Genomic DNA, 20,296 nt, shown 5'->3' with positions numbered 1-20,296 from the left:
CTGGGAGATTCTTTTTTTTTTTTCTTCCAATTTTGAGAGCTCTAGTAGTGCATTTTTGTTGTTATTCATGGGATTTTCCTTCAAAGAAATCCAATGGTTAAGACACACCTCCCCCGTGTCTGCGGTTTGCTCAGACAGACTTACTCTGCATGCACAGCCCATCCGTACAGTTCTTGGACTGCAAGACAAGGCCATCGCAGTCCTTGCCTCCATTCTTGGGGGCGGGTGCCGTGCACTCCCTCCTGCGCCAGTGAGTGCACTCGGTCCCGCAGGTAGACCACTTGCTCCACGAGGTCCACCTGCCATCCACTGCCACAAAAAAACAAAAACCAGCAACAGGTCAAAGAGAGAAGGAGCTTCTTGAAGGCAGAGAGCGGGCAGGGCTCAAGTAGAAACAAAACACCAAACACTGAAGAAAATGCCCCACCAAGGAGGGCTGCATTCATCTTAACTGCTGGAAGTAGCGCTTGCTCTCCATACATTCTGTGGGTTCTGCAAACTTTCCTTACAAGAGGTGTGTGATGATTTCTTCACTGACCATGCAAGGGAAGCTTAATGAGACACACAGAAATCAAAGTTGTCACCAGGAGTTATATAAAGGTAAATCCTAGTAGTGTCCCTTTTTCTCTTTTAGGTTTTAGATTGAAAATTAGGGGACCTCCTTACGGATCCAATATTCCCATGAATAGTGCCTGTGCATGTGAATAGTGCCAGTAAACCTCTGGGGGGTTAAGGAGAAGAGGGCAGGAGAGTGGGGAAAAAATCCTTCCATTGTCTATCCACCCACCCACCTCAATCCTATCCATATATTCCTCTACATTCCCATTTCTCTCTCTCTCCTTACCGCTCTATCATCTACATCTTATACTTTTTTAAAGTTTTCATCCATGCTGCTTAATTCTGCTAAGATCTTCTGCAATGCTGTCTTGAAAATACTGTTTTCCATTTATTATTTGATGATTTCATTCCATTATTTTATTTGATGTACACATTTCTATTTTAAAAATAATATTTAAGCACATCCTTAATTTTTTTCCTGTGATTCAGTCATTTGGAATAGACTCACTTTCTTAATTTTGGTGCTTGACTTGTTAGTAAATTTCAATGATAATGGGCTAAGATAACTCTATTAAAAAACACACACAGACAACTTAAACCCTAACCTGAGAAAATAGATAGTAAATTTCACTAAGGTGATACTTTAAAATGCATTCTTTAAAGGTTCTTACATAAATAAGAAGAAAATACCAAAATAAGAGTTATATTTTAAGAAAATTTCCCTGAAATCCATAAATAATTATCCAGGAATAAATGCAAGACAATGGCAAACATCACTTATTGAACATGCACTGTACATTATATGTTATACCTACATCTTGCTAGAAATTCGACCAATTTTAATAGTCTGCATAGTTTGAAGAATCTCTGTGATGTCATTTAAATTACTGTGTAAATATAGGCATTACACACAATGTACAGAGATATAAATATGCCCACATGAAAAAATGATGAAAGTATTAATATTTCAACTGTACAGAGTTAGCTACATAAATAACGCCCAACTATCTGGAGAAAAGACGTTTGCTTTGACCTGCTAAGTCACTTCAGTCATGTCCGCCTCTGCAACCCCACAGATGGCAGCCCACCAGGCTCCCCCGTCCCTGGGCAAGAACACTGGAGTGGGTTGTCATTTCCTTCTCCAGTGCATGAAAGTGAAAAGGGAAAGTGAAGTCGCTCAGTCATGTCTGACTCTTCGCGACCACATGGACTGCAGCCTACCAGTCTCCTCCATCCATGGGATTTTCCAGGCAAGAGTACTGGAGTGGGGTGCCATTGCCTTCTCCTAGACCATCCCAAAGTACACACATAAACACACATTTCTATTTTAACTAAATGCTTATATGTATGCATGCGTGCTCAGTCATATTAGACTCTTTGTGGCTCCATGGACTGTGGCCTGCAAAGCTCCTCTGTCCATGCAATTTTCCAGGGAAGAATACTGGAGTGGGTTTCCCACTCCCAGGGATCTTCCTGACCCAGGGATTGAACTGCTGTCTCCTGTCTTGAAAGGTGGACTCTTTACTACTGAGCCACCATGGAAGCTCAACTAAATGCTTAGTGTATTTCTAAATGTGGGAGTCAGTATGTAGTTAGAATGTAGCAGAGTACAAGATAAAAAATACTGAAATTCTTAGCCTAGTTAAGTGTCAAAATTTGTTCCATAAATAAAAGCTCTTAAAAGGGTTCAGTGTGGGATACTGTTTTGATACTTGGAAAATTAACATAGGAATGATAAAATTTAGATTATGGTTTTCTCTCCAGTTCATTTCTCTAACCTGTCTCTGAGAAAGGTTCCACTTAAGAATGAACCCGACAAAAGTTAGGTAAAATAAAGGTAAGTGAGGAGTCTTTGTATCTAAATAATGAAGGTGACAATAGCTACCGCCAATGGAATACACTACTAATAATTTTAGCTTAATTTTTCAATTATTATATAATTAGACATTTTAGTAGGTTTTGGTTTCAGCAGATATTAACTTCTATTTACCAAAGGATAAGAGCTTGGGACAACATAAGAGAGCACAGAAATATGCTCAGAGGCAAAGGGATGCAATCCTGTTATAGGTACCATTGCAAATAACTCAAAAAGACGTGACTGACATATATAGACATGTTACTGTATTCATGTATAGACTATTGGGTGATGCGCGGGGAAGCCTGGCATGCCGCAGTCCATGTGGTCACAAAGAGTTGGACAGGACTGAGCAACTGAACTGAACATGTATAGATAATAGCTGACTGCATCATATTTTCAAAATCCATTAGCTCGTGTGTCAAAAGCTTAGACTTCCTTTTAATTCATTCCAAATGTTTTATTTGCCCTTACCCATAAACTGACACCAAATATCAAGTATTTTACCTCAAACACTTTCTAAATTTCAGTTCCAATTAATTTCCTTGACTTTCTGAATATCAATGGTTGTTATCTTAAATGTATGGCTTTCAATGCTATTTAAATGCCTTGCATTATAAGATTCTGCAAACTTGGCTCCAACAGTTTTGTTGAGTAATAAAGAGGGATTATGTTCTTGTGTGTGTTTCATACTCTTTTGCATGTTAATGTAATTAATAAAGTTAAGTACTCTTTTGGGGAAAAAGATGTGACTTCCCAGTAACGTGAGCATTGGATGGTATGATGGATTTACATACTATCTATCACACATTCAGGTCTAGAATAAGCCTTTGTATATATACCCTAAAACATTACGAGAATGAGAGGATACATTTGGAATGAGGGCGCTGGTTTATTTACCTGGGCATAACGTGGTACAGGCTATTTTTTGTACACTCTGCCCTTCACAGAAGGCACCACCATTGAGCGGAGCTGGGTTGGTACAGGTCCTTGTACGTTTCTGATACCCTCGTCCACAACGGCTATTACACACAGACCATTCTGTCCAAGTGGACCAGCCACCATTTACTGGAAGTAAATGATAAAACATGAATTAAGCGTACATGCATACACAGAGAGACGCACAAACCACATATCAAACATAAACAAGAATGTTGTATCCCAAATGACCATAAAAAAATAAAAAACCTCAAAGCTGGAAGAGACCTTGGCCATAATTTCATTTAAAATTTTATTACTATAAAACTGAAATCTAAGCACAGGGATAAATAAAATGAATTATCAATATCTATTTACCTACTCAGAAAATAGAACTGTTCTCCTCTCCTTAGCCACTGTTGTTTTAAAAAAAATCCCCTTACCTAGTAAAGCTCCAAAAATCATTGATACTTTTGACAACTTACCTCAAATAATATGCTTATATCCTTGTATGAAGGCTGCAGGTGGCTATGAAGCATGGTAACTGATCAAATCATTTAGCCTTTCCTTAATAATACGTGATTATTTATCTTTAGCATATATAAACTTTATAACCTCTCAAGAATTTTTAGTTTCATTAATAAATGGATCTATTTTTTATAAAAAGTCTTGATAGCTGGATTTTTAACTAAGTATCTATTTGAATGGATCAGCAATTAGCTGATGTAACTGCAATGGATACATATTTTGTGTATAAAGACTATTTACAGTGTTCCATGGAGCTGTCAGTATAGGTGCGATTATAAAACCTACCATCTAGCACTATGTTTATTATTAACCTCTAGAGATTTCACTCTAGAAAATACTGATATACTCACATATCTCAATATACAAGTCCATGAAATTATTATAATTAAGCAATTTCTAACAAAAATTATTTTCTGCCGGTTAAAACATGCTACAAACAGTATATGCATCTACTTCTTGACGGTAAAGAAGTGTGTTACTCAGATAACAGAAACCTATATAGGGACATCACATGCCCATCATCTCCTTCTCTAGGATCTTACGCAATAGGTAATAATCATGAATGTGTTATACATAGAGACATAGGCTATTTTTCAGTGGAGAATTATTTTTTCCTGTATCAAGATAAGAACTTTTGTATGAAGATTTATCTTTATTTTTTTGTATAAAATGAGAACAATTTGGACATTCAACAATAGGAAAATGGAAAATATACTATGTTCAAGACATTGGCTGCCAGGCAGCTATTAAAAATGATGCTGCCTGCATGCACCCCTTTGTTCATAGCAGCACTATTCACAATAGTCAAGACATGGAAACAACCCAAACGTCTGTCAATAGGTAACGGGTGAAAAAGGCGAGGCACACATACACAGCAGAATACGACTGAGTCGTAAAACGGGACAAACCCATGCCATCTGCAGCAACATGGGTGCAGCTAGAGATTGTCACACTAAGTGAAGTTAGTCAGAAAGAGAAAGACAAGCACCATATGAAGTCACTTATAGGTTGAATCTAGAATAAATATGACACGAACAAACCTATCTATGAGTTGGAAACAGAATAAGGGACAGAGAACACACTGCTGGTTGCCAAAGGGAAAGCACTGTAATGCAACTATGCTTAAATGAAAGAACACATTTTAAAACATAATGCTGTAGAAGTCTATTTAGTAAGACGTGGATAGTTCAACATTATGTTTTAAGTAAAAAAAAGTTATATCCCTTATTTTAAAATCTTATGTATGTTAAGAAAATATCGGTAGTATACATATCCATCTTTTTAAAAGCTATCTCTGGATGACAAAATTACAGGTTTTCTTTTTTCTTTGACGTTTTTCTGTTTCCCAGATTTTCTGTAATGAATATATACTTGCAATCTAAAAATGATACAACAGACTCAAAAATGAAATATTGGTTAAATGTATATGTTTTTCTGTGGTCTTCTAGTGAGCCCAATCTATGAGCCTTGGACAACTTATTCTGTGAGGCCATGAAAGAACATGCAGAAGTTTGACAGTTGAGTTTTGTGTTCCGAAAGTAATTTAACCCACACAACTTCACAAAACTCCAAATACTGTGGAACTGTCAATATAAATTTCTTACCGACATACTGGCAAGCTGATATTTGGGGTTACAGTATACATGTGCTGCTCTGCTAGGATTTTAGCGAGAAATTAATAATCATAAACATTTAGAAAAGACCAGTCTTGAAGATTCTAGGCTTATTCCATTATTTCGTGGGGAAGGAGGTATGTGCTCTGAGTATTGTAATGCTTAAGTGTCCTACTGAAGGTTAGTTAGCCAGAACTAGGCCTAGAACAGAAGACTCCCGAGCCCTAGTGCCACACGGTTTGCTAAACTCAAAATGCTTTAGTTCCTTGTGTTTGATCCTTATTAAAGACAATGTTTGGCTTGTGCTTATGGATATTGAGAACATGCTATACATAGGAAAAGAGTTACATCTATGTAATACATCTATTTAAGAGTCTGCCCTCATAAATCACTTAATTGGTGCAAACTGTGATGTACCCTATTTTTTTGTTTTATTTTGCATTTACAGTGCTGTTTATTAAGTCATTCAGAAAGTCTAGAAAAAGACAAAAAGTGGGAAACATTTCACTGTGACTTAAGGAAATGGAACTTCAGAATATTCAGAGGATTTTTTTTTTTAATGAAGTATGCATCTGCCCTGTAATGAAAATGATAGCATTAAAGCATCACTACATTCAGCCTTTCAAATGTCACGGTGGTTTCTGTTTTCGTAACATCCTAGGGCCTGAGGATGCATCCAGCCAAGCAGTACTACCTGCAGTAAGTGCCATGAGCCACGTACTTGCCAGTGGCAAATCTCCCGAAGTGTCATTTAACACCAAAGGAGCCATGAACAGCCCCCTACCTTCTAAATGGTGGCCATTATCATTCTGGTGGTGGTAGAACCTCAAAATATTTCTCAGGGTTGTTCAGTTCCTCTCAGACAATAACTCACCAAGAATATAAAGATCTACTGTGTTTCTAACACTGTAAGAAACATAAATGTATAGAGTTGTCTCTTTGTCTACAAAGGAGCTTAAAAGCATCACTGGGCAGATGAACTACTCGTGAAATGAGAAACTAAAATGAGTGCTAAAACAGGGAGATAAAAACATCACATGCAGTGGCAAAAGTGGGTGCAGAATTATTTAGTCCTTCTGGAGAAATGATAGGCTTAGAGATGAGATGGATTAGAAAGGGCCAGAGAATGGAAGAGAAGCTCTCTGAAGAAGTCATCATGTTGCAGCTTGCTACAGGGTTAGGACTAGGGCTGTATGACAATGGCAGGCCTTGTCTTCACGTTGGATGTCCTTGATGGAGTGTGAAGCAAGTTCCAGGCAGTTAAAACTGCTCTGATGTGTTTGGAGAGTGTGTCAGCTCCAGTTTGCCTGAGGTCTTGCAATCGCTCTCCTGAGGACCACAGAAAGAACAGCAGGCTGCTGTAAGTATCTTCATGTCAGCACTCCCTCTGGGTCTCAGTAGTCCAGGCTGAGAAGGGGGAGCGGGGCTTTGGGAAGCAGGGAACCCTCCTGGATTCTTGAGTTCAGCTTGAAATGCAGGACATTTATGCTTCTTACAGTGTTAGACCCCTCAGTGGATTTCCTTTACTGTCCTATAAACTGAAAAAGGGCTAGAAGTTCCAAGTCCAGGTTTCTATGAGTATCAGAAAGCAGTGAAACCTCACTGCCCACATGAGAAGCAGGAAGAGAGCTGCAATGGGGACTGAGAAGGGCCCTCTTCACTTGATATTCTAACATTAAAATGAGAAACTGCAGTTTGACCTGAACCAGACTGAGGCACACAAAGTTCACTCACCATAGACTATGACAGTTGCCGTTGTGCTTTTCCTCTTGGCGACAATGTTTTTGGCAACACAAGTATAGTTGGCAGTATCTGAGAGGCGGGCCTGCTTGATGATGAGGTTGTGATCAATAGTAATATAAAAATTCCGATCTTCAACAGGATCGATGATGTCTTCATTTTTCAACCATTCCACCTAAAGATGCACAAGAGAAACAGATAAATCCCTGGTACGAATCCCTCGATGGCTGCCAGTCCTGACTTCTGTTTTGCAATGTGAACAACACTGTTCCATGCTATGAAATCTGCAAACTTGAGGAAGTAACTTTCTGAGGTCATGTTAAGTATCACTCACCTGCCAAACATGCCGATTCTGTCTGTACTACATAATCCTCAAATGTCAATGACCCAATTGGGAAATACAGCATTCACATTGTTTTCACTTTGCCCGGCAGGCAGGAATAGGTGATGTGCACTGCCAAGTTCAGAACCCAATGAAAAATAATGGGCTAAGCATTTCAAACTGAACTCAAATCTTTTGCTAGTTGATTTGTTTACTCTTGGCAACTTACCTGCTGCTTTTCAGAAAAGAATATAAGGACTGTCAAAAAAGCTCAAAAGGCATCCTAGACATCATGCAGCTCAAATAAAACATTTGGATGATTTATGCGTAGTCTTGTTGAAACATATGGATTAAATTTCCCTGAAAATGCACTTACTTTAAAATGTAGTAAACACATATTTAGAGATGTATCTAAGCCAAAATACTTAGGAGGGGGAAAAAAAAAAAGGTTTTCTACAACTCTCAATATGATCTAAAGAGTATATAAGTCATAGCCAAATTTCTCCTTTTGTCTTTCACTAGCATCAAATCTTTGGCTCTCATGGTTTGCTTCTGGAGAACCTAAAACGTGATTATTCAAAACTACTCAACTATTTTTCCTATGTAAATCTCAGTTTAGCAACAGCAATGTTACCCTTACAGAATGAAAGGAGGGAAGCACATTCTGTAAAATACATCCTTATGAAGGATAAACTGTTTTTGTCCCATAAATTTCTTTTCTTCCTCACAGGTTTATCCATAAAGCAAAACATACTGATATTTACCACACTTAAACTTTCCTTGTGCATTAGTGTGGATATAGATACAAGTAACCTTTACTTGTAGGGAGTCAACAGTGTTGCCATTTTCAAAATCTTAAAGAGCTTCCCCTAGCACCACAAGAGGTCTGGAAATTAATCTCTAAATCTGTCAGTGGGCTGGATGTTACACAAATTACGTCTAACACTGGGACTCTAAAATAATGCTTCTCTAATCCTTAGTAGAGAGGCCACAATTTAAAGGGAAAAACAGAAATCACCTTGAAGTAAATATATGAGGATGTAGATAAGAATGACTATTTGTAATAAGTTTTGAAACAACAGCTACATTTAAGGATATTTAAATCAATGGAAGTGAAGAAGACTGAAGTCCATCTAAAACAGTGGAGTTTTAAAACATGCATTTTGTTCTTATTTAAGACAGCACATTCAATCCTGTGCTTAGATACAGCTGGTAAGAGACACACTGGCTTAATCTGGATTTTCTCAAAATATGGCCCCATATGTTTTGTAATATGGGCTTTTCAGGTGGTGCTAGTGGTAAAGAAAGATTGCATGCCAATGCAGGAGACTTAAGAGATGCAGGTTCAATCCCTGGGTTGGGAAGATCCCCTGGAGGAAGAAATGGCAACCCACTCCAGCATTCTTGCCTGGAGAATTCCATGGAGGAACCTGGAGGGCTAGAGTCCATAGGATTGCAGAGTCAGACATGACTGAAGTGACTTACCGCAAACACACAATCATGTGTGGTAATAAAATCTTGCTGGAAGTGCAAGGGAAAGATAGCAAGATGCAAAATATTAAGAAAGAAACCTGCATACTGATAATTGAAAGCTGACATTAATATCTTCTGAATCTCTATGCAGATTATCTTTGCCACTCAAAAGAAAGTTTTCCAATTAGAAAGGTACTGTTGGGCTTCCTTGGGGCGGTGGGGTGTGTCTCTGTGTGTGTGTCTTTCAAAGACACATCAGTTTACTTCAGTTCAGTCTCTCAGTCATGTCCGACTCTGCGACCCCGTGGACCACAGCACACCAGGCATCTCTGTCCATCACCAACTCCAGGAGTTCACCCAAACTCATGCCCCTTGAATTAGTGATGCCATCCAACCATCTCATCCTCTGTCATCTCCTTCTCCTCCTGCCTTCAATCTTTCCCAGTATCAGGGTCTTTTCCAATGAGTCAGCTCTTCACATCAGGTAGCCAAAGTATTGGAGTTTCAGCTTCAATATCAGTCCCTCCAATGAACACCCAGGACTGATCTCCTTTAGGATGGACTGGTTGGATCTCCTTGCAGTCCAAAGGACTCACAAAAGTCTTCTCCAACACCACAGTTCAAAAGCATCAATTCTTCAGCGCTCAGCTTTCGTTACAGTCCAACTCTTACATCCATACATGACCACTGGAAAAACCATAGCCTCGACTAGACAGACCTTTGTTGGCAAAGTAGTCTCTGCTTTTGAATATGCTATCTAGGTTGGTCATAACTTTCCTTTCAAGGAGTCAGCATCTTTTAATTTCATGGCTGCAATCACCATCTGCAATGATTTTGGAGCCCCCCAAAATAAAGTCTGACACTGTTTCCACTGTTTCTCCATCTATTTGCCATGAAGTGATGGGACCGGATGCCATGATCTTAGTTTTCTGAATGTTGAGCTTTAAGCCAACTTTTTCACTCTCCTCTTTCACTTTCATCACGAGGCTATTTAGTTCTTCACTTTCTGCCATAAGGGTGATATCATCTGCATATCTGAGGTTATTGATATTTCTCCCGGTAATCTTGATTCCAGCTTGTGCTTCATCCAGCCCAGCGTTTTTCATGATGTACTCTGCATGTAAGTTAAATAAGCAGGGCAACAATATACAGTCTTGACATTCTCCTTTTCCTATTTGGAACCAGTCTGTTGTTCCATGTCCAGTTCTAACTGGTGCTTCCTGACCTGCATACAGATTTCTCAAGAGGCAGGTCAGGTGGTCTGGTACTCCCATCTCTTTCAGAATTTTCCAGTTTGTTGTGATCCACACAGTCAAAGGCTTTGGCATAATCAATAAAGCAGAAATAGATGTTTCTTCTGGAACTCTCTTGCTTTTTCCATGATCCAGCGGATGTTGGCAATTTGATCTCTGGTTCCTCTGCCTTTTCTAAAACCAGCTTGAACATCTGGAAGTTCACAGTCCACATATTGTTGAAGCCTGGCTTGGAGAATTTTGAGCATTACTTTACTAGCATGTGAGAGGAGTGCAATTGTGCAGTAGTTTGAACATTCTTTGGCATTGCCTTTCTTTGGGATTGGAATGAAAACTGACCTTTTCCAGTCCTGTGGCCACTGCTGACTTTTCCAAATTTGCTGGCATATTGTGTGCAGCACTTTCACAGCATCATCTTTCAGGATTTGAAATACCTCACCTGGAATTCCATCACCTTCACTAGCTTTGTTCGTAGTGATGCTTCCCAAGGCCCACTTGACTTCACATTCCAGGATGTCTGGCTTAGGTGAGTGATCACACCATTGTGATCATCTGGGTCATGAAGATCTTTTTTGTATAGTTCTTCTTTGTATACTTGCTACCTCTTCTTAATATTGTCTGCTTCTGTTAGGTCCAGACCATTTCTGTCCTTTATTGAGCCCATCTTTGCATGAAATGTTCCCTTGGTATCTCCAATTTTCTTGAGCCGTGCCTGCTACTTTTCTCTGAAGAATAGCCCTCGGGTTCCTGGATGTTTTGCCTTGAAGCACCTAGGGGCTCACAGCTTCCCCTATGACCTCCTTCTTTGCTATGGCCTCACAGGTATGGAAATAAGACTTCTGTCTAATCAGATTGGAATCTGAGTTGTCACTCTCGAGAGCTCCCTTGCAGGGTTGCAGGCTGAAGCTACCTCCTTAACACATCTCCTAAATTTACATTTTCTGGGTCTCTCCTTTTCTCTCTTGACTAGGCTCTCCTGGGAGCACTCCCAACCTTTCCTTTCAGACCTCTGCTTCACGCTCTGCTTCTGAAGAACCCAAATCTATTAAGTCAAGATTGTGCAAAACTATAGGTTTTTTCTATGTACATAATAGGTAACGACAGCAATGCTACCCAGATCATAAATGACATGAAGAGATCCCAAGGGATGTTGCAAACCACTTGTTTATTTGAAAAGTTTATTACATGGAATAAAAAAAGCCATCAGCACTGTTGACAAAGGATTTAAAAAGACTTATGTGATTATTGGGTATGTAATCTCTACCCTCGTATACATGGCTTTGCATTTTCCTCAGTGTCTCTCTTCAACATAGGAGCAATGACCACATGAGATATGAGGTTCTCTGAGGAGCTCTAAAATGCGGCAGCACTCCTGGACCCTCTGAGGGGTACTGCCTTCTTCCCCTCAGCTTTAACCAGGGAAGCTCTGCCTCAGTCTGTTCTCCACACTGCGACAGTCTGGATGCCTATGTCTGAAGAAACAATGAGATCCACAGCTAGAAAACAGTGAGAGGAATGAAGAGAGCCAAGGACTCTGGCTTCTGATAGAATGTCCCCCCCAGTCCCCTATGCGCCAGGACTCCCAGCCTTGTCGTAACGCCTTGTTCTGAGACCTCATCTCCACAAGAAGCTCGGGTCTGGACTGCAGGCCATCACGCACCTCCTGCAACAGAACCTCCGTCTTGCTCAGCATGTCCCCATCACCCATCCTCCACAACTCTCCCAATCCTTCCACACTTCCTTGGAACATAGCATCATTGTCCTCCAAAATTCCAACCTCTTTTCAGATTGCTTTCTTAACCCTTCTCTAAATCTTAGCTCCTTATGATGCTGCTGTTTCTTCTAGAGTCCTCTCAAATAGGGAATGTTTGATTTCCCGAACCCAACGCACCACCAGGCCTGGGGGTGTCCAGTGAGCAGCCTCCTGGATCCTCACTGTCTGCTCCACCTTCTTCTCCTCACTGCGGAATGTGGCTGTGCAAAGCCATGCTGAGTGGCCTAATCATAAGTTCGTGATGACAGAACTCAAGTGGGCCCTAAATTCTGCCCCAAATACTGTACTCTATTTTCATCCTCTGGTCACTGTCCCACACTCCTAGACACCTAGGAGAAGGTGTCACACCTTCTCCTCTCTGCTTAGACACTCCCTCCCCTTCTACCCTCATTTTCAGCTGAAGAATGACCAAGATCTCCCAAAGCTCCATTACCCACCTATCACCTCTGCTCTGCAGCCACCTTCCTCCCTCGTTACTCCTCCTCAGCTCTCACTTGTACTTTGCATCCTACTCCCATTCTCCTATTCAAGACGATGCCCCAGAAATTCTTCTCTCGTACATCATTAATTTTCCCTCTACACAGAGTCATTTCCACCAGCATTCAGACATGTGATTATTTTTCACAACTGAACAAAAAAATCCATCCCTACTCATTTCTGCCTTCAGTTACCCCCACATTTCTCTGCTCATCTTAAAAAATGCCTTGGAATCCCTGTTTGCACATTTCTCCAGTCCGTGTCCTCTTCATCCCTAACAGGATCTACCCTAATTCACACTCACCTCCACTGTTAGAACTGCTCTTTTCAAAGGCACCAACTCCTTTCACTTTGTTAGATGGACTGCTGAGGTTTTAGTACTTGACTAACTCAACTCAGCATCAGCATTTGACCCCATGGGTTTCTCCCTCCTCCGTGCTTGCTTTCTCCAGACAGGGCACTTTCTTACTTTTTGTAAATGGCCATCCACTTCAGTACTATTGCCTGGAAAATCCCATGGACAGAGGAGCCTGGTAGGCTACAGCCTAAGGGGTCGCAAAGAGTCGGACACGACTTTGCGACTTCACTTTCTTTCACTTTCCCACCCTCCACAGCTTCTCTGAGCTTAGGTCTGTTCTCCCTGGGTAGCTCTGTCCATGGACCTCTTCTTTTTTCTATTTTCCATCCACATTCACTTTCTCGGTGAGCTCATCCATACTCATGCAGATGACTCCTAAATTTATCTCCAGTTTGACCTCGTTCCTGAACTCCAAACTCATACATCCAACTGTCTTCTTACAAGCCCACTCAGTTGTCTAATAATAACCTCTGCAACTGCCCTCCAAACCTGCTCCTCCCACCACCTTATCTGTCACAGTTAAGGCCAACCTCATCCTTCCAGTAACTTAGAAATCTCAGACTTGAACTTGACTCTTCTCTTCCTCTCCCTTGGCCTATGTGGCATCAAAGAAGCATTTGGAATTTGACCACTTCTTGTTCCTTCAGCACCACTCACTTCTCCATGCAGGTCACCGTCATTTCTCTCCTGGATTGAGTGCAACAAATTCCTGTCTTATCTTTGCTTTTCCCCTTGGCCCTAACATCTATCCGCAACACAGTTAGAGAGGTCCTTAAACCCTAAGTCAGATTATGCTATACCTCATGTCCAGCCTTCCAATGGCTCCCCATATTGCTCGATGTCAACGCCAAAGCCCTTATAAGAACCCACAGGATCTCCTGCAATACTAGGACCTCTGATATCACCGAGTGTCCTCTCTCCATTCTGTCACCTCTTTAGGTGCTGGTTCTTCTGCACATCAGGCGCTCCTGTCTCGGGGATGTTGAATGTGATTATTCCTGCTCGGAAAAATATTTCCCCAGTAAGTTTGCTCTTTTTTCTCCTTCCGGGCTTTCCTCAGAGGTCACCTTCTCAATGAGCCACTTCATAATCAACCTTTAAATTGCAACATCTCCCTCTGCCTATGCCCCCAATCTCACACTCTCTTATTTTCTTCATCTCATAAAATCTGTATTTTACTTATTAGTTGTCTCCTCTACCAGAATGTAAGCTTAACAGACTTGGATTTAGTTTTTTCATCACTGCTATTATCCCCATGGCCCAGAACTAGCATACAGAAGGTGCTTAATTAGTATTTCTTAAATATATGAGCAAAGAGGCATGTAGTAGTGTCAAGTCTGTTATGCACATTTTTAGGTCTCTATCACATGGACCACAGCCTTGTCTAACTCAATGAAACTATGAGCCATGCCCTGTAGGGCCACCCAAGATGGGCGGGTCATGGTGGAGAGGTCTGACAAAACGTGGTCCACTGGAGAAGGGAATGGCAAACCACTTTAGTATTCTTGCCTTGAGAAACACATAAACAGTATGAAAAGGCAAAAAGATACAACACTGAAAGATGAACTCCCCAGGTCAGTAGGTGCCCAATATGCTACTGGAGATCAGTGGAGAAATAACTCCAGAAAGAATGAAGAGATGGACCAAAGCAAAAAAAACACCCAGTTATGGATGTGACTGGTGATGGAAGCAAGGTCTGATGCTGTGAAGAGCAATGCTGCATAGGAACCTGGAATGTCAGGTCCATGAATCAAGGCAAACTGGAAGTGGTCAAACAGGAGATGGCAAGAGTGAACATTGACATTCTAGGAATCAGCAAACTTGGATGGACTGGAATGGGTGAATTTAACTCAGATGACCATTATACCTACTACTGCGGGTAAAAATCCCTTAGAAGAAATGGAGTAGCCATCATAGTCAACGAAAGGGTCCAAAATGCAGTACTTGGATGCAATCTCAAAAAGACAGAATGATCTCTGTTTGTTTCCAAGACAAACCATTCAATATCACTGTAATTCAAATCTATGCCCCAACCAGTAATGCTGAAGAAGTTGAAGTGAATGGTTCTCTGAAGACTAAAAAGACCTTTTAGAACTAACACCCAAAAAAGATATCCTCTTCATTATAGGGGACTGGAATGCAAAACAGGAAGTCAAGAAACACCTGTAACAGGCAAATTTGTCCTTGGAGTATGGAATGAAGCAGGGCAAACGCTCACAGAGTTTTGCCAAAAGAACACACCGGTCATAGCAAATACTCTCTTCCAACAACAAAGAGAAGACTCTACACATGGACATCACCAGATGGTCAACATCGAAATCAGATTGATTATATTCTTTACAGCCAAAGATGGAGAAGCTCTATACAGTCAGCAAAAACAAGAGCAGGAGCTGACTGTGGCTCAGATCATGAACTCCTTATTGCCAAATTCAGACTGAAATTGAAGAAACTGGAGAAAATCACTAGACCAATCAGGTACGACCTAAATCAAATCCCTTTTGATTATACAGTAAAGTGAGAAATAGATTTAAGGGATTAGATCTAATAGACAGAGTGCCTGATGAACTATGGATGGAAGTTTGTGACATTGTACAGGAGACAGGGATTAAGACCATCCCCAAGAAAAAGAAACGCAAAAGAGGAAAATGGCTCTCTGAGGAGGCCTTAAAAATAGCTGTGAAAAGAAGAGAAGCAAAAAACAAAGGAGAAAAGGAGAGATATAACCATTTGAATGCAGAGTTCCAAAGAATAGCAAGGGGAGATAAGAAAGGCTTCCTCAGAGATCAATGCAAAGAAATAGAGGAAAACAATAGAGGGAGAAAGACTAGAGATCTCAAGAAAATCAGAGATACCAAGGGAACATTTCACGCAAAGATGGGCTCAATAAAGGACAGAAACGATATGGACCTAACAGAAGAAGATATTAAGATGAGGTGGCAAGGATACACAGAGCTGTACAAGAAAATTTTTCATGACCCAGATGATCACGATGGTGTGATCACTCACCTAGAGTCAGACATCCTGGAATGTGAAATCAAGTGGGCCTTAGGAAGCATCACTACGAACAAAGCTAGTGGAGGTGATGGAATTCCAGTTAAGCTATTTCAAATCCTACAAGATGATGCTGTGAAAGTGCTGCATTCAATATGCCAGCAAATTTGGAAAAGTCAGCAGTGGCCACAGGACTGGAAAAGGTCAGTTTTCATTCCAATCCCCAAGAAAGGCAATGCCAAAGAATGTTCAAACTACTGCACAATTGCACTCCTCTCACATGCTAGTAAAGTAATGCTCAAAATTCTCCAAGCCAGACCTCAACAGTACATGAACTGTGAAGTTCCAGATGTTCAAACTGGTTTTAGAAAAGGCAGAGGAACCAGGGATCAAATTGGCAACATCCGCTGGATCATGGAAAAAGCAAGAGAGTTCCAGAAGAAACATCTATTTCAGCTTTATTGACTATGTCAAATCCTTTGACTGTGTGGATCACAACAAACTGTGAAAAATTCTGAAAGAGATGGGAGTACCAGACCACCTGACCTGCCTCTTGAGAAATCTGTATGCAGGTCAGGAAGCAACAGTTAGAACTGGACATGGAACAACAGACTGGTTCCAAATAGAAAAAGGAGGCTGTATATATATATCAAGGCTGTATATTGTCACCCTGCTTATTTAAATTATATGCAGAGTACATCATGAGAAATACTGGGCTGGATGAAGCACAAGCTGGAATCAAGATTGCCAGGTGAAATATCAATAACTTCAGATATGCAGATGATATCACCCTTATGGCAGAAAGTGAAGAACTAAATAGCCTCGTGATGAAAGTGAAAGAGGAGAGTGGAAAAGTTGGCTTAAAGCTCAACTTTCAGAAAACTAAGATCATGGCATCCAGTCTCACCACTTTAAGGCAAATAGATGGGGAAACAGTGGAAACAGTCACTGACTTTAGTTTTTTGGGCTCCAAAACCACTGCAGTTGGTGACTGCAGCCATGAAATTAAAAGATGCTCACTCCTTGGAGGGAAAGTTATGACCAACCTAGACAGTATATTAAAAACCAGAAACATTACTTTGGCAACAAAGTCCATCTAGTCAAGGCTATGGTTTTTTAGTGGTCAGGTATGGATGTGAGAGTTGGTCTATAAAGAAAGCTAAGTGACGAAGAATTGATGCTTTTGATCTGTGGTGCTGGAGAAGACTCTTGAGAGTCCCTTGGACTGTAAGGAGATCCAACCAGTTTATCCTAAAGGAGATCAGTCCTGGGTGTTCATTGGAGGGACTGATGTTGAAGCTGAAACTCCAATACTTTGGCCACCTGATGCGAACGACTCATTGCAAAAGACCCCGATGCTGTGAAAGATTGAAGGTCTGAGTAAAAGGAGACAACAGAGGATGAGATGGTTGGATAGCATCACCAACTCAATGGACATGATTTTGGGTCAACTCTGGGAGTTGATGATTGATAGGGAGATCTGGTGTGCTGCAGTCCATGGGGTCGCACAGAGTCAGACACAACTGAACAACTGAACTGAACTGATAAGGGTTGGTACTTTAACTGTCAAAATTACCAATGAATATACATATTGTATATATACATACAGAGTAATTTTAAACATTCCTTCAAGCTAGGTTCTGCTAGAGATTAAGAAACCAAATCTCCAGTGTTGTTGTTTTACTTCTTCAGCGGCTAAGTCATGTCTGAATCTTTGTGACCCCATGTACAGCACATCCGGCTCCTCTATCCTCTGCTATCACCCAGAATTTGCTCAAATCCATGTCCATTGAGTTGGTGATGTTATAGAACCATCTATTCCTTTGCCACTCCTCCTTTTGCCTTCAATATTTCCTAACACCAGGGTCTTTTCCAGTGAGTCTGCTCTTCGCATCTAGTAGCCATAGTATCAGAGCTTCAGCATCAGTCCTTCCAGTGCATATTCAGGGTTGATTTCCTTTAGGATTGACTGCTTTGATCTTCTTGCTGTCCAAGGGACTCAAGAGTCTTCTCCAGCACAATTCAAAAGCATCAGTTCTTTGGTACTCAGCCTTCTTAATGAACCAACTCTCACATTAGTACATAGACGATAGGGACCTTTGTTGGCAAAATGATGTCTCTTTTTAATACGCTTCCTAGGTTTGTCATAGCTTTCCTTCCAAGGAGCAAGTATCTTTTAATTTCATGGCTGCAGTCACCATCCAGTGATTTTGGATATCAATGTTCCCTTGATAACTCTTATTTTCTTGAAGAGATCTCTAGTCTTGCCTATTCTATTCTTTTCCCCCACTTCTTTGCATTTTTCCCTTAAGAAGGCCTTCTATTTCTCCTTGCTAGTCTCTGGAACTCTGCTTTCAGTTAGGTATATCTTTCCCTTTCTCCCTTGCTTTTCACTTCTTTCCTGAGCTATTTGTAAAGCCTCTTCAGACAACCGCTTTGTCTGCTTGCATTTTTTCTTCTTTGGGATGGTTCTGGTCACTGCCTATGACACAATGTTATGAACATCTGTCCATAGTTCTTCAGGCAGTCTGTATTCCAGCTCTAATCCCTTGAATCTATCTATCATCTCTACTGTATAATCATAAGGGATTTGATTTAGGTCATACCTGAATTGCCTACTTTTGTTAATAATAGGCAGTGGTTTTCCCTGCTTTCTTCAATTTAAGCCTTGATTTTGCAATAAGGAACTCATCATCTAAGCCACAGTCGGCTCCAGGTCTTATTTTTGCTGACTGTATAGAGCTTCTCCATTCTCAGTTGCAAAGAACATAATCAATCTGATTTCAGTATTGACCACCTGGTGATGTCCATGTGCAGAGTGGCTCTTGGAACAGGGTGTTTGCTAAGACTAGTGAATTCTCCTGACATAATTCTGTGAGCCTCTGCCCTGCTTAATTTTGTACTCTAAGGCCAAACTTGTCTATTATTCCAGGTATCTTTTGACTTCGTACTTTTTCATTCCAATCCCTTGTGATGAAAATGACATCATTTTTTGTTGTTAATTCTAGATGGTCTTGCATGTCTTCATAGAACTGATCAACTTCAGCTTCTTCAGCATCAATGGTTGGGGCATAGACTTGGATTATTGTGATATTGAATAGTTTGCCTTGGAAATGAACTGAGATCATTCCGTCATTTTTGAGATTGCACCCAAGTACTGCATTTTGGACTCTTCTGTTGACTATGAGGGCTACTCCATTTCTCCTAAGGGATTCTTGTCCACAGCAGTAGATATAATAGTCATCTGAATTAAACTCTTCCATTCCTGTCCATTTTAGTTCACTGATTCCTAAGATGTTGATGTTCACTCTTGACATCTTCTGCTTGACCGCATCCAATTTAACCTTGATTCCTGGACCTAACATTCCAGGCCACTATGCAATACTGTCCTTCACAGCACTGGGCTTTACTATCACCACCAGACACATAGACAGCTGAGCGCTATTTCCACTTTGGCCCAGCCACTTCATTCTTTCTGGAGCTATTAGTAATTGCCCTCCACACTTCCCCAGCAGCATACTGGACAACTTCCAACCTGGGGGGCTGATCTTCCAGTGTCATGACGTTTTGCACTTTCCTACTGTCCATGAGGTGTTCCAGGCACCAGTACTGGAGTGGGTTGCAAGTTCTTCCTCCAGTGGACCACGTTTTGTCAGAACTCTTCACTAGGACACATCTGTCCCCATCTGCCTTGGGTGGCCCTGCATGGCATGGCTCATAGCTTGAGTTATGCAAGCCCCTTTGACATGATGAGGCTGTGATCCATGAAGGAGAAATTTTCACTGCATAAGGTCAAATCCTCAGGGCTAACCTGGCCTCCAAGTGGACTCATTGGAGAAACCATGAGATAGAAGAGGGCCTCTGAAATGATGCTAGGAGACATCCAAATATTTCACTGCCATTTATGGGTCTAGAGTGTCCAATTACCAATACATTTTGACTAAGTCAGATTTTAAAATCAAACTCCCTGTAGCCCACATTATACCTATATGTCTGCTGGTGAATTTTAAGGTGCTACAGAATTTCATCTACTAGTCACAAAATCTAGGTTATCCCAGTATACCTAAGCCTATAATACAGCTTCTTAAGAACTTTCTATTTCAGTAAACAAAGAGCTAGGCATCTTGTTATTTCAATTCCATTCCATGAACATTGAGCACCTACTATGTGCTAGGCATCGTGTCAAGTGTTGGACAATAAAGGGACAAATCGAGAGAGTGGCACTCTGTACAGAGGACAAACCTGCAAACAAATAACTACAATATGACAGCCCCAAGTCATGTGCAAGGATAGGAGTAAATTGAGGTTCAAATTAAGTGAGAAGAGGACATTTAAGGAGGAGACATCCGAACTAGTTTCTCAAAGATGGAATTAAGCTTGTTGGGAAGAAGGGAAGTGTGGGATGAAGAATGAAGACAACATTTCAGAAAGAGGAA

The 20,296-nt window shown here is 40.8% G+C and overlaps 1 protein-coding gene across 1 annotated transcript in view; it reads right to left on the bottom strand.

The window, feature by feature from the left end:
* The window catches only part of UNC5C (unc-5 netrin receptor C), a 424,516-nt gene that overhangs the window by 66,887 nt on the left and 337,333 nt on the right, over positions 1 to 20,296 (bottom strand). Inside the window, exons 5-7 of the mRNA XM_052641639.1 lie at positions 7,207 to 7,387; positions 3,314 to 3,481; positions 145 to 309 (exon numbers count right to left, since the gene is read on the bottom strand). Of these exons, the coding sequence (XP_052497599.1) occupies positions 145 to 309; positions 3,314 to 3,481; positions 7,207 to 7,387 (514 nt within the window). The remainder of the gene's footprint in view (positions 1 to 144; positions 310 to 3,313; positions 3,482 to 7,206; positions 7,388 to 20,296) is intronic.

This window comes from Budorcas taxicolor, chromosome 6 (assembly GCF_023091745.1).
Source record: "Budorcas taxicolor isolate Tak-1 chromosome 6, Takin1.1, whole genome shotgun sequence".
Lineage (NCBI taxonomy): Eukaryota > Metazoa > Chordata > Mammalia > Artiodactyla > Bovidae > Budorcas > Budorcas taxicolor.
The sequence above is the reverse complement of the archived record's forward strand: the minus strand, read 5'-3'. Positions and strand labels throughout refer to the sequence as shown.